The 13,259-nt window shown below is 46.1% G+C and overlaps 1 protein-coding gene across 1 annotated transcript in view; it reads right to left on the reverse strand.

The window, feature by feature from the left end:
* The window catches only part of cubn (cubilin (intrinsic factor-cobalamin receptor)), a 217,937-nt gene that overhangs the window by 153,287 nt on the left and 51,391 nt on the right, over positions 1–13,259 (reverse strand). The window contains exons 13-15 of the mRNA XM_056299826.1: positions 9,189–9,307; positions 5,692–5,926; positions 1,543–1,724 (exon numbers count right to left, since the gene is read on the reverse strand). Coding sequence (XP_056155801.1) covers positions 1,543–1,724; positions 5,692–5,926; positions 9,189–9,307 — 536 coding nt within the window. The remainder of the gene's footprint in view (positions 1–1,542; positions 1,725–5,691; positions 5,927–9,188; positions 9,308–13,259) is intronic.

Below are 13,259 nucleotides of genomic sequence, written 5' to 3' on the forward strand. Positions count from 1 at the left end.
TGGGGATTCGAACCGCTGATCCCCATGTTGGTAGGCAACAGATAGACCGCCATACTACCTGGAGGCCCTTACCTGCCTTCTTTAACAAACAAACTTTACAAACGAAATGATCTCTGCCAATACAAAGAAGAGATGAGGGAAGTGCTTCTTGCTCAAACAGCAGTAAACCAGGCGCTCCTGGAATGGGTTGGCTTGGGATTCATACCAAACCAAAAGCTCTTATGATGTGATCTCCAAACAGCAGTAAACCAGGTGCTCCTGGAATGGGTTGGCTTGGAATTCATGCCAAACCAAAAGCTCTTATGATGTGATCTCCAAAAAACAAACCAAGGCCATCTGTTTTCCATGATGATGCCATGTTTTAGAAAGTACAGCTGCTGCAGAATGGAGGCTTTCACCTTCATTCAGTAAAACAGACTGACTGGTTTGTCTGTGGAGGCTACACCTCCTGAGTCTTCGCTTTGGTGTACAAATACTGTCTGTCAGTTGGAGTGTTTGATATGGAAAATAACTTCTGAGATCTTTGTAAACTGAAAAATCAGTATTCTCAAGACACAAACATTTCCATTTCAAGTTGACACAACTTGTAAGTCAACTGGGAGGCGACACTCATCAAGTACTTGGACTTGTGGCACATGTCATCAGGTACTTGGACTTGTGGCACATGTCATCAGGTACTTTGACTTGTGGCACATGTCATCGGGTACTTGGACTTGTGGCACATGTCATCAGGTACTTGGACTTGTGGCACATGTCATCAGGTACTCTGAGTTGTGGCACATGTCATCAGGTACTTGGACTTGTGGCACATGTCATCAGGTACTTGGACTTGTGGCACATGTTAAGAGTCAGATGGTGTGTTGGATGAGGTAGCATGCCAGTCCAGTCTTCCTACCAAAGCAGCATGGAATGATTAGTTGTATGTCCTCATGTCCCTACACTGGCTCTCAGTAGCTGCTCACATCCAGTTTAAGACTCTGGTGCTAGCCTACAGGGCAGTGGAAGGAACAGCTCCTTCCTATCTCCAGGCCATGGTCAAGTCGCACACCCCCGCCCGACCACTTCGCTCTGCTGCCTTGGGACGCCTGGTTGCCCCGTTGCTCAGAGGCCCCTTGCTGCCGATCGACTCGGTCACGGCTCTTTTCTGTCCTGGCCCCACAGTGGTGGAATGAACTCCCCACTGATGTCAGGACAGCGGAGTCGCTACCCATCTTTCGGTGCAGGTTGAAAACTCACCTCTTTAAGAACTACTGCCCTGTTACTTGTTCTTAGCACTTACTGTATTCACTCATTAAAAAAACCCACTCTTTCTTGTACTTTTACTTTAGCACTGGTTTTGCTCTTAGATGCTTGTTTAGATGCACTTATGACCTCTGATGACCAGTAGTTCTCCTGATTTCCTACGGTAAATGCACTTATTGTAAGTCGCTTTGGATAAAAGTGTCGACTAAATGACTGTAATGTAATGTAATGTAATATGTAATGTGATTTTCTCCAGCTGTGCACTTGATGCTGGGATACCATGGCCACCCTGCAGCTTACCTCCAGGAAGTCAAAGTTACAGTTGGGGTGCTGCTCCAAGTTGAGGGTGCCAAAGGCGAAGGTGATGAGCAGGCCTGGCGCCACGTTCACGCTCCAGTAGCAGTCTCGGTTGGGCGGGTAGTTGCCGGGGTAACCAGGGGAGTTGATGCTTCCGTAGGGAGCTGTCAGTTCCCCTCCACACACTTGGGGGGTTATGAGATGGGGGGGGGGGTATGAGAAAGAATAAGTACTAGAGGTAGCTAGAGGTAGGCTCTGTAGGACAGACATGTCATAAATCACTTGTTTTTCAGACTGACTGAGTCGAACCTGCACACTTACAACACAAAACACAAGCCTCTACACACCGTGATTTCAGAAGTCCTACAAGTTAAAACAACACAAAACGTAAGCCTCTACACACTGTGTGATTTCAGCAGGCCCAGAACTGAAAACAACACAAAACGTAAGCCTCTATACACTGTGATTTCAGCAGTCCTACAAGTTGATTGCAAGCCACACTGTGTGATATGGATCTAACAAACTTGGTACAACATCAAGTGTGACGTATGTAGACTGTATGATAACACTACTGAATCACAGGCTACAACACAAGTCCACAAAAACATCATCAGCATGCCTGCCACACCAGCACGCGCCATCAATCTACGCCGCCGGTAGAGCAACATGACGCCAAGCAGGAATCTAGTCCTTTCAGAAGTCGCTGCAGCTCTTTTTGTTTGTTTTGTTGCAGGTTTTGTTTGTTTTGTTGCTGGTTTTGTTTGTTTTGTTGCTGGTTTTGTTTGTTTTGTTGCTGGTTTTGTTGCTGGTTTTGTTGCTCATTTAGTTTGTTTTGTTGCTGGTTTTGTTGCTGGTTTTGTTGCTAGTTTTGTTGCTCATTTAGTTTGTTTTGTTGCTGGTTTTGTTTATTTTGTTGCTGGTTTTGTTTGTTTTGTTGCTGGTTTTGTTTGTTTTGTTGCTCATTTTGTTTGTTCTGTTGCTGTTTTTTTGCTTGTTTTGTTGACGGTTTTGTTTGTTTTATTGCTGGTTTTGTTGTTCGTTTTGTTTGTTGTGTTGCTGGTTTTGTTTGTTTTGTTGCTGGTTTTGTTGCTCATTTTGTTTGTTTTGTTGCTGGTTTTGTTGTTTGTTTTGTCTGTTTTGTTGCTTGTTTTGTTGCTGGTTTTGTTGTTCGTTTTGTTTGTTGTGTTGCTGGTTTTGTTTGTTTTGTTGCTGGTTTTGTTGCTCATTTTGTTTATTTTGTTGCTGGTTTTGTTGTTTGTTTTGTTGCTCATTTTGTTTATTTTGTTGCTGGTTTTGTTGCTTGTTTTGTTGCTGGTTTTGGTGCTCATTTTGTTTGTTTTGTTGATGGGTTTTGTTGCTTGTTTTGCCTGTTTTGTTGCTGGTTTTGTTTGTTTTGTTGCTGGTTTTGTTGTTCGTTTTGTTTGTTTTGTTGCTGGTTTTGTTTGTTTTGTTGCTAGTTTTGTTGCTGGTTTTGTTGCTCATTTTGTTTGTTTTGTTGCTAGTTTTGTTGTTTGTTTTGTTGCTGGTTTTGGTGCTCATTTTGTTTGTTTTGTTGATGGTTTTGTTTGTTTTGTTGCTGGTTTTGTTGCTGGTTTTGTTTGTTTTGTTGCTGGTTTTGTTTGTTTTGTTGCTAGTTTTGTTGCTGGTTTTGTTGCTCATTTTGTTTGTTTTGTTGCTAGTTTTGTTGTTTGTTTTGTCTGTTTTGTTGCTCATTTTGTTTGTTTTGTTGCTCATTTGGTTTGTATTGTTGCTGGTTTTGTTGCTAATTTTGTTTTGTAGCTGGTTTTGTTGTTTGTTTTGTCTGTTTTGTTGCTGGTTTTGGTGCTCACTTTTTTGTTTTGTTGCTGGTTTTGTTTGTTTTGTTGCTAGTTTTGTTGCTGGTTTTGTTTGTTTTGTTGCTGGTTTTGTTGCTCATTTTGTTTGTTTCGTTGCTGATTTTGTTGACTCCAGGGCATTTGGGTCACAGATGCTAACAGTGTGTTTGTTTGTGTTTAGCGCCAGCAAAGACTCTGCGTGACGTTGATCAGTGCGTCATGTCGTGCTGCATTTCTATTGGTTAGTTAGTAGACGTAGGTCGTAGCAGCGGTCATACTGTGAGACGGTCGTCCTACATTTCTGACACTGTCAGACTTTTTGCCCAGGTTGTCTTCAGTCACAAGACCATAATAACAGCCGTCTCTGAACCTGTCTCACAGTGAACCTGTCTCACAATGAACCTGTCTCACAGTGAACCTGTCTCACAGTGAACCTGCCACACAGTGAACCTTTGTCACAGTGCGACGTAGGACCACCGTTTTGGAGCCACGGCCAAAGACATCACCACACTTAGTCGTCTTTCATCTGACGTGGCCCACATCACACAGTGTACAACAGCCTTTAAAGACCACTACTCATCTAGCCACAAAGCCTTTAAAGACCACTACTCATCTAGCCAAAGCCTTTATAGACCACTACTCATCTAGACAAAGCCTTTAAAGACCACCACTCATCTAGCCAAAGCCTTTAAAGACCACTACTCATCTAGCCACAAAGCCTTTAAAGACCACCACTCATCTAGCCAAAGCCTTTAAAGACCACTACTCATCTAGCCAAAGCCTTTAAAGACCACTACTCATCTAGCCACAAAGCCTTTAAAGACAAATACTCATTGACCCATGAAGCCTTTAAAGACCACTACTCATCTAACCACAAAGCCTTCAAAGACCACTACTCATCTTGCCACAAAGCCTTTCAAGACCACCACTCATTGTCCCATGAAGCCTTTAAAGACCACTACTCATCTAGCCAAAGCCTTTAAAGACCACTACTCATCTAGCCACAAAGCCTTTAGAGACCACCACTCATTGTCCCATGAAGCCTTTAAAGACCACTACTCATCTAGCCACAAAGCCTATAAAGACCACTACTCATCTTGCCACAAAGCCTTTCAAGACCACTACTCATCTAGCCACAAAGCCTTTAAAGACCACTACTCATCTAGCCAAAGCCTTTAAAGACCACTACTCATCTAGCCACAAAGCCTTTAAAGACCACTACTCATCTAGCCAAAGCCTTTAAAGACCACTACTCATCTAGCCAAAGCCTTTAAAGACCACTACTCATCTAGCCACAAAGCCTTTAAAGACCACTACTCATCTAGCCAAAGCCTTTATAGACCACTACGACCACTACTCATCTAGCCAAAGCCTTTATAGACCACTACGACCACTACTCATCTAGACAAAGCCTTTATAGACCACTACGACCACTACTCATCTAGACAAAGCCTTTAAAGACCACTACTCATCTAGCCAAAGCCTTTAAAGACCACTACTCATCTAGCCACAAAGCCTTTAAAGACAAATACTCATTGACCCATGAAGCCTTTAAAGACCACTACTCATCTAACCACAAAACCTTCAAAGACCACTACTCATCTTGCCACAAAGCCTTTCAAGACCACTACTCATCTAGCCAAAACCTTTAAAGACCAGTACTCATCTAGCCACAAAGCCTTTAGAGACCACTACTCATTGTTCCATGAAGCCTTTAAAGACCACTACTCTTCTAGCCACAAAGCCTTTAAAGACCACTACTTATCTTGCCACAAAGCCTTTCAAGACCACTACTCATCTAGCCACAAAGCCTTTAAAGACCACTACTCATCTTGCAACAAAGCCTTTCAAGACCACTACTCATCTACCCACGAAGGCTTACTCAGGTAAAGACTAAGAGCGACACACACATCAAATCTGATTGAAGACTGCAACTGATACAACATCCGTATATGTACACACACCATGACTACACCATCTTACCTCTCTAACACAAACACCAGCACTGACACCATCACACACCCCTATGGTACATACACTACCACAAACCAATATCACATCAATCTCCTAAAAATCCCACATACAGATACACAACTATGTCATCTGCATAACACATGCACACAAACTTTAGGTTCACAGATTAAGATTATAATTTACTACAACCCAGCCAACCCAAACACTGCCACCAACACCACCCAGATCAGCTAACATGCACACTCACTAACACACACCATCACTTCACCACCTCAATTTGTTAAAATAGACACACACACATGCACACGCACTCTCAAGGCCCTCCCACAGAAACCCATGCACACTGAGATACTGCCGCCCCTACCTGGGTCTTCGGACTGCCATACAACAGTGAAGCCCCCGGCGTTGATCGAGGAGTCGGAGCGGAACCAGAAGTAGAGGGCATTGTGGGAGCTGAGGAGCTGCTGGGGATTGTTATGGCCGCAGTACTTGCCAATCATGTAGGCCGAGGCACTGTCGCCATCGTGGATCTGGAGGAAGTCAAAGTTGCAGTTTGTGCTGGCCTCCAGGTTAAAGTACGGGAAGGTGATTTTCAGGATCTGGAGATAAAGAGCACACGGGGGTTCAGGGTTCATATACTCCATTACAAAAATTCTCTTTCAACAGCTAAAACATCCTATTACGCAAATATCATCAGTACAGTTGAAGGGAATACTGGGACTCTCTTCTCCACAGTTAAAATGTTACTAAATCCACATAAAACCAATATGAACAGGAGCATTTCTAATGAACAATGTTGCGCCTTTTGGAAGTTTTTCAACTCCAAAATGAGCACCATTCATGAGCAGCTAGCCTATGCTAACATCACGCAGACTGACTTACCATCAGCAAGTGCCATGAAACTGTCTCCATCGACTGTCCTATGTGACTTCAGTCTTCCAACTGAAAATCACATTTCAGAACTTATTACTAAGTCTAGCACCGCCACATGTCACCTGGATCCAATTCCCACAACCCTAGCTAAAACGTGCCTGCCCTCCATCACCTCCCTAATATCCTCCATCATCAACTCCTCTCTGTCCACTGGTATAGTTCCCGCTTCACCGAAGTTTGCCATAATCAGACTAACTCTGAAAAAAATAATTTAGACTCTACTAACCAAAACAAATACTGGCCAATTTCAAATTTACCATTCATCTCCAAAATCCTTGAGAGGGTAGTTGCATCTCAACTCAAGATCTACCTTGAAAACAACGATCTCTTTGAGCAATTCCAACCTGGCTTTTATCCCAAAAAGCACAGAAACAGCCCTGGTTAAGATCACTAATGACCTCCTTCGTGCAGCTGACTCCAGTCTACTCTTGATTCTATCCTCCTTGACCTCACTGCAGCCTTCAATACTACAGCCCATCAGCTTCTCATGGACTGTATGGCTAGCATTTGAGTTGGGGCATTATGTAGCAGTGGTTTGCTTCCTACCTTACAGACAGCACACATTTTGTACAAATTCAGAATTACTGGTCAGAAGGTTTGATAGTTCCTCATGTAGTTCCACAGGGATCAGTGTTGGGACCACTCCTGTTTATTATTTACCTCCTCCTTCTTGGCAACATCTTCTGGCACTATGGTATCCATTTCCACTGCTATGTTTTATGTGTCCACTGAGCCCCGCTTCACTCTCCCCTTCAGTGCCCTCACCGTTTGTCTCCACGATATACAGATATGGATGGCTAACAATTATCTGAAATTCAACAGCAGTAAAACTGATCTACTCATCACTGGCATTAAATCTACATTCTCAGAAAATAATATTTGCTCACTCCCCATTGCTGGAGCAACCATACCTGTCTCTGCTCAGGCTAAGAGCCTTGGTGTTATGCTAGGTAGTACCTTTTCATTTCCCATTCATATAAACAATATCTCATGTAATGCCTCTTTCCATTGACGAAACATCTCCAAACTATGCCCTGCTTTAACACAACACTCCACGGAAGTCTTAGTCAATGCTTTGGTCACATCACACATTGACTACCGCAATGTTATCCTGGCAGGCATCTCCAACAAACTTATTCACCAACTTCAACTCATCCAGAATTCTGCGGCATGGATAACTACACGTTCAAAGTCCACTGACCATGTCTCTCCCCTGCTGATTCAATTACACTGGCTTCCTGTGTCACAGCGGATTAATTTTAAAATGTTATTATTAAAATTCAAAGCTCTGCATAATCTATCCCCTGCTTATCTCACAGACCTCCTTCAGACTTTCACTCCATCTCGCTCCCTGCGGTCTTCACCACCATTAAAATCTAAACTTAAAACTCATCTTTTTGCCTTAGCCTACAATTAGTAGTTGTCTTTAAGATGAGCGTTTCACAACCTGTGCTGCATGGCAGGTCGGTTTCTGTCTCAATGAATTTACCAAGCACTGTTCTGCTGACGAGAATATAGAGTATAGATTATGACTAATTGATGACTTAATTGATTATGACTAATGACTATTGCAAACTGTTCTCTGCTCTCACATGTCTTTTCTCTTTCTCTGAATGATGTCTTCTCCTTTCTCTTTTTCCATGTGTGAATGGTGTCATGCGAGTCTCCCTTGTGTGCACATGCAGTCTTTCCTCCTCTCAGGTCTCCATGGTGATGGTGGTCACCACCCGAGACACTGCTTAGCATCCTCCTCATCACATTTTCTTTTCAAATATCTTATAAATCCATATAATTTTGTTATCCTGTTTCAATGTTATATCCTTCTCTCACTAAGATGTGTGACAACTTTTTTTTAACATGGTGATGGTGGTCACGTGGCTCAGGTCCTGGGCTGTTCTGGTGGCGTCTGGATACTGCTTGGCATCCTCCTCATCATATTCTTTATATATCTTATAATTACATCATAATTCGGTTATCCTCTTTCAATGTTGTATTGTGTAAATTGTGTAACTACAACATCCGTTGCATGTTGTCCATCTTGGGAGAGAGCTCCCTTCTCTGTTGCTCTCGCTGAGGTCTCTTCCTATTTTTTCTCTAGGTTTTTTTGGGCATTGTTCCTTAACCGATGCAAGGGTCTAAGGGCCGTGACACACTAGGCTGACAGTCAGCTGTCGGCCAATGTCGGTCTGTTGGTGAGTGTCTGTGACCCTAGTTTTTGCCGTGTGTCCCACACCATCGGCACTAGTCAGACCCCTGTCGGCAGCGGAGCCCGTCGGTGAGAGAGATCACGCTGACTGGCTGTTCAGCTTAGCGAATCAGTGCAGAACGTACATGCTAGTTGGCCGTGGGCTGTAGTCTTTGCAGTGTGTTCAAGTGCTACCCTTTGGCCCAGAGGACAGGCGACGTGAGGCGACACAACAGCCGGCTTTCGTCGTCGCTAGTCAGTTTGGTGTGTCTGGGCCCTAAGGACAGGATGTTGTGTTGCCCACAGAGGCATATTTGTGATAATGGGGTAAACAAATAAAATGAATTTGACATGACTGAGCAGAGTCTATTCATGGCTGAGGGAAATGGACCCAGAGCCTCAACAGACTGGAATTTAGATAGATAGGCTTAAAACAGACTTAGACTTCCTGAGTCTTTTACGACTAACGAGTCAGGGGAGATGCTGAAACAGCCATACTGTATGGTACTTTGGGGAAAAGGGTTGTTCTAATGTCAGTTGTTTCACCTTTCAAATTCATCCACCCCAGTGTCAGTGTTTTGCAGCAAGGTTGGCTAATAACTTTTAAAAATGATAGAAGGAAGTGAGTTTGACCTTATTAAATCACTTTGTGGCAGACAGAATATTTCAACTGGGTATATTTTACTCTAGAATGAAAGCCCACACACATACACACAGCAATCCACACACACACTGGAACAGACCTTGTTTGGGTCGGTGCGGACCACCCAGGCACAGCTGAGAAGGTGTTCATACTCATCGTGACCGGGGGTGTTTGGGTAGCTGAAGGAGCCACCGAGACCCGTCAGAGAGCCTCCACATACTGTAACAGACAGAATGGAAACAAGGTATTTTTTTTGAGATTGGCACCTTTATGTTTTGAGCTCACAGAAAGGTGAATCAGTTCATCTGGACATGTTTATTGAGAGCAACGTTGCATCATCAACTAAGGGCCCTGATACACCAGGCCGACGGCCGACCATCGACCCAATGTTGGGCTGTCGGTGAGCGTCTGTGACCCTAGTTTTTGTGGTGTGTCCCGCACCGTCAGCACTAGTCGGACCTCCGTCGGATCCCTGTCGGCAGCTTTTCGGTCGATTCAGCATGTTGAAAGGGCGGAGCCCGTCGGTGAGAGAGATAACTCTGATTGGCTGTTCAGCTTAGCGAATCAGTGCAGAACCTACATGCTAGTTGGCCATGGGCTGTAGTCTTTGTGTTGTGTTCAAGTGCTGCTGTTCAGCCCAGACGCAGATGACATGAGGCGACGCAACAGTCGGCCTTCATCACTGCTAGTCGGTTTAGTGTGCCTGGGCCCTAAGTGACCTCTTCAGTCTCAACTGACTGCAAGTATCCCACCCTTATAAACAACACAGTGACTGCAGGTACCCCCACCCTTCTAAACAATACAGTGACTGCAGGTGTCCCCGCCCTTATAAACAATACAGAAGCATAACCACCCAAACCAATGATTGGTTTCATATGCAAACTGCTGTGACCATTAACTAGAGTTACAGTGGTCATGTGTACTATTCACAGAGGAGTGGGGAATAGTTGCAATCACAGCATTGTAAGATGGTGACAGATGTACTCTTAGCCCCCCCCCCCCAGTTCAGGGATGGTCGTTCCCTCTTCACATAGATGGCCTCTTTGACTCTCCGTTCAATCCAGCGCTCCTCTCTATCAAGGATGTGCACATCCTCATCCTTGAAAGAGTGGCCACTGGCCTGTAGATGGTGTAGACTGTGGAGTCCTGGCCTGTAGATCGTGTAGACTGTGGAGTCATGGCCCGTAGATGGTGTAGACTGTGGAGTCCTGGTCCGTAGATGGTATAGACTGTGGAGTCCTGGCCCGTAGATGGTGTAGACTGTGGAGTCCTGGTCTGTAGATGGTGTAGACTGTGGAGTCATGGCCCGTAGATGGTGTAGACTGTGGAGCGCTGGCCTGTAGATGGTGTAGACTGTGGAGTCCTGGTCTGTAGATGGTATAGACTGTGGAGTCCTGGCCCGTAGATGGTGTAGACTGTGGAGTCCTGGTCTGTAGATGGTATAAACTGTGGAGTCCTGGCCCGTAGATGGTGTAGACTGTGGAGTCCTGGTCTGTAGATGGTGTAGACTGTGGAGTCCTGGCCTGTAGATCGTGTAGACTGTGGAGTCATGGCCTGTAGATGGTGTAGACTGTGGAGTCCTGGTCCGAAGATGGTATAAATTGTGGAGTCCTGGCCCGTAGATGGTGTAGACTGTGGAGTCCTGGTCTGTAGATGGTGTAGACTGTTGTGTCCTGGTCTGTAGATGGTATAGACCATGGAGTTCTGGCCCGTAGATGGTGTAGACTGTGGAGTCCTGGCCCGTAGATGGTGTAGACTGTGGAGTCCTGGCCCGTAGATGGTGTAGACTGTGGAGTCCTGGTCTGTAGATGGTATAGACTGTGGAGTCCTGGCCCGTAGATGGTGTAGACTGTGTAGTCATGGCCTGTAGATGGTGTAGACTGTGGAGTCATGGCCTGTAGATGGTATAGACTGTGGAGTCCTGGCCTGTAGATGGTGTAGACTGTGGAGTCCTGGCCCGTAGATGGTGTAGACTGTGGAATCCTGGCCCGTAGATGGTGTAGACTGTGGAGTCCTGGTCTGTAGATGGTGTAGACTGTGGAGTCATGGCCTGTAGATGGTGTAGACTGTGGAGTCATGGCCTGTAGATGGTATAGACTGTGGAGTCCCGGGCTGTAGATGGTGTAGACTGTGGAGTCCTGGCCCGTAGATGGTGTAGACTGTGTAGTCATGGCCTGTAGATGGTGTAGACTGTGTAGTCATGGCCTGTAGATGGTGTAGACTGTGGAGTCCTGGCCTGTAGATGGTGTAGACTGTGGAGTCATGGCCCGTAGATGGTGTAGACTGTGTAGTCATGGCCTGTAGATGGTGTAGACTGTGTAGTCATGGCCTGTAGATTGTGTAGACTGTGGAGTCCTGGCCCGTAGATGGTGTAGACTGTGGAGTCCTAGTCTGTAGATGGTGTAGACTGTGGAGTCCTGGCCTGTAGATGGTGTAGACTGTGGTCCTGGCCTGTAGATGGTGTAGACTGTGGAGTCCTGGTCTGACGTGTTAGCTCTCCTGTGTTGTGTCATCCTCTTGGCCAGCGTCTGTTTGGTTTCCCAATGTACAAGTCACGGCAACCCTCCTGGTACTTAACAGCTACACTACATTGCTCTGTTTGTGCCGGGGGACCCGATCCTCGGGGTGGACCAACTGCTGGTACAGCATGTTTTGGGGTTTGAAAGCAACTGAGATGCAATGTTTGGAAAATCTACACCCAGTCTACACCATCTACAGGCCAGTGGCCACTCTTTCAAGGACGAGGTTTGAACGGGGAGTCAGAGGCCATCTACGTGAAGAGGAATGACCATCCCTGCCAAGAGTACATCTGTTACCATCTTTTTATGTTTTTTAATTTGTTTGTTTTTTTTCCACTTTTTTCCGCTTTTCTCCCCAATTGTATCTGCCCAATTTTCCAGGACGGGTCTGAGCCATCCCGGTCACTGCTCCACCCCCTCTGCTGATCCGGGAAGGGCTGCAGACTACCACATGCCTCCTCCCATACATGTGGAGTCACCAGCCGCTTCTTTTCACCTGACAGTGAGGAGTTTCACCAGGGGGACGTAGCACGTGGGAGGATCACGCTATCCCCCCAGTTCCCCCCCTAAACAGGCACCCTCAACTGACCAGAGGAGGCGCTAGTGCAGCGACCAGGACACATGCACATCCGGCTTCCCACCTGCAGACATGGCCAATTGTGTCTGTAGGGACGCTCAACCAAGCTGGAGGTAACATGGGGATTCGAACTGGCGATCCCTGTGTTGGTAGGCAACAGAATAGACCGCTACGCCACCCGGATGCCGTCACCATCTTACAATGCTGTGATGCAACTATTCCCAACTATGTGAATAGTACACATGGCCATTGAGAGTCTAGTTAATGGTGATGGTAATTTGCATATGAAACTGATCGTTGGGTTCAGTCCTGATGCCACTGTGTTGTTTAAAAGGTCCTGACACACCAGGCCGCCAGCCGCCCGTCAGCCAATGTTGGGCCGTCGGTGAGCGTCTGTGACCCTAGTTTTTGCGGTGTGTACTGTCGGCACTAGTCGGAACCCTGTTGGCAACTTTTCTGCTGATTCAGCATGTTGAATGGGCGGAGCCCGTCGGTGAGAGATCACTCCTATTGGCTGTTCAGCTTAGCAAATCAGTGCAGAACCTACATGCTCGTTGGCTGTCAGCTGTAGTCTTTGTGGTGTGCTCAAGTGCTGCTGTTCGGCCCAGACGCAGGCGATGCAACAGTCCGCCTTCGTTGCTGCTAGTCGGTTTGCTGTGTCAGGGCCTTTAGACTGAGGAGCTCACTCAGATGAGGATGATGAAACCTTTCATCATCATCAGCATCATCTGAGTGATGATGAAATGTTTCTTTCAATGAACGCTGTGTCCACATGAGCTGATCCGCCTCTCTGATCCGCCTCTCTGAGCCACCTCTCTGATCCGCCTCTCTGATCCGCCTCTCTGATCCGCCTCTCTGATCCGCCTCTCTGATCCGCCTCTCTGATCCGCCTATCTGATCCACCTATCTGATCCACCTATCTGATCCACCTATCTGATCCGCCTCTCTGACCGGCCTCTCTGATCAGCCTCTCTGATCCGCCTCTCTGATCCACCTATCTGATCCGCCTCTCTGACCGGCCTCTCTGATCAGCCTCTCTGATCCGCCTCTCTGATCCGCCTCTCTGATCCGCCTC

Source organism: Lampris incognitus, chromosome 19, assembly GCF_029633865.1.
Source record: "Lampris incognitus isolate fLamInc1 chromosome 19, fLamInc1.hap2, whole genome shotgun sequence".
Taxonomy (NCBI): domain Eukaryota; kingdom Metazoa; phylum Chordata; class Actinopteri; order Lampriformes; family Lampridae; genus Lampris; species Lampris incognitus.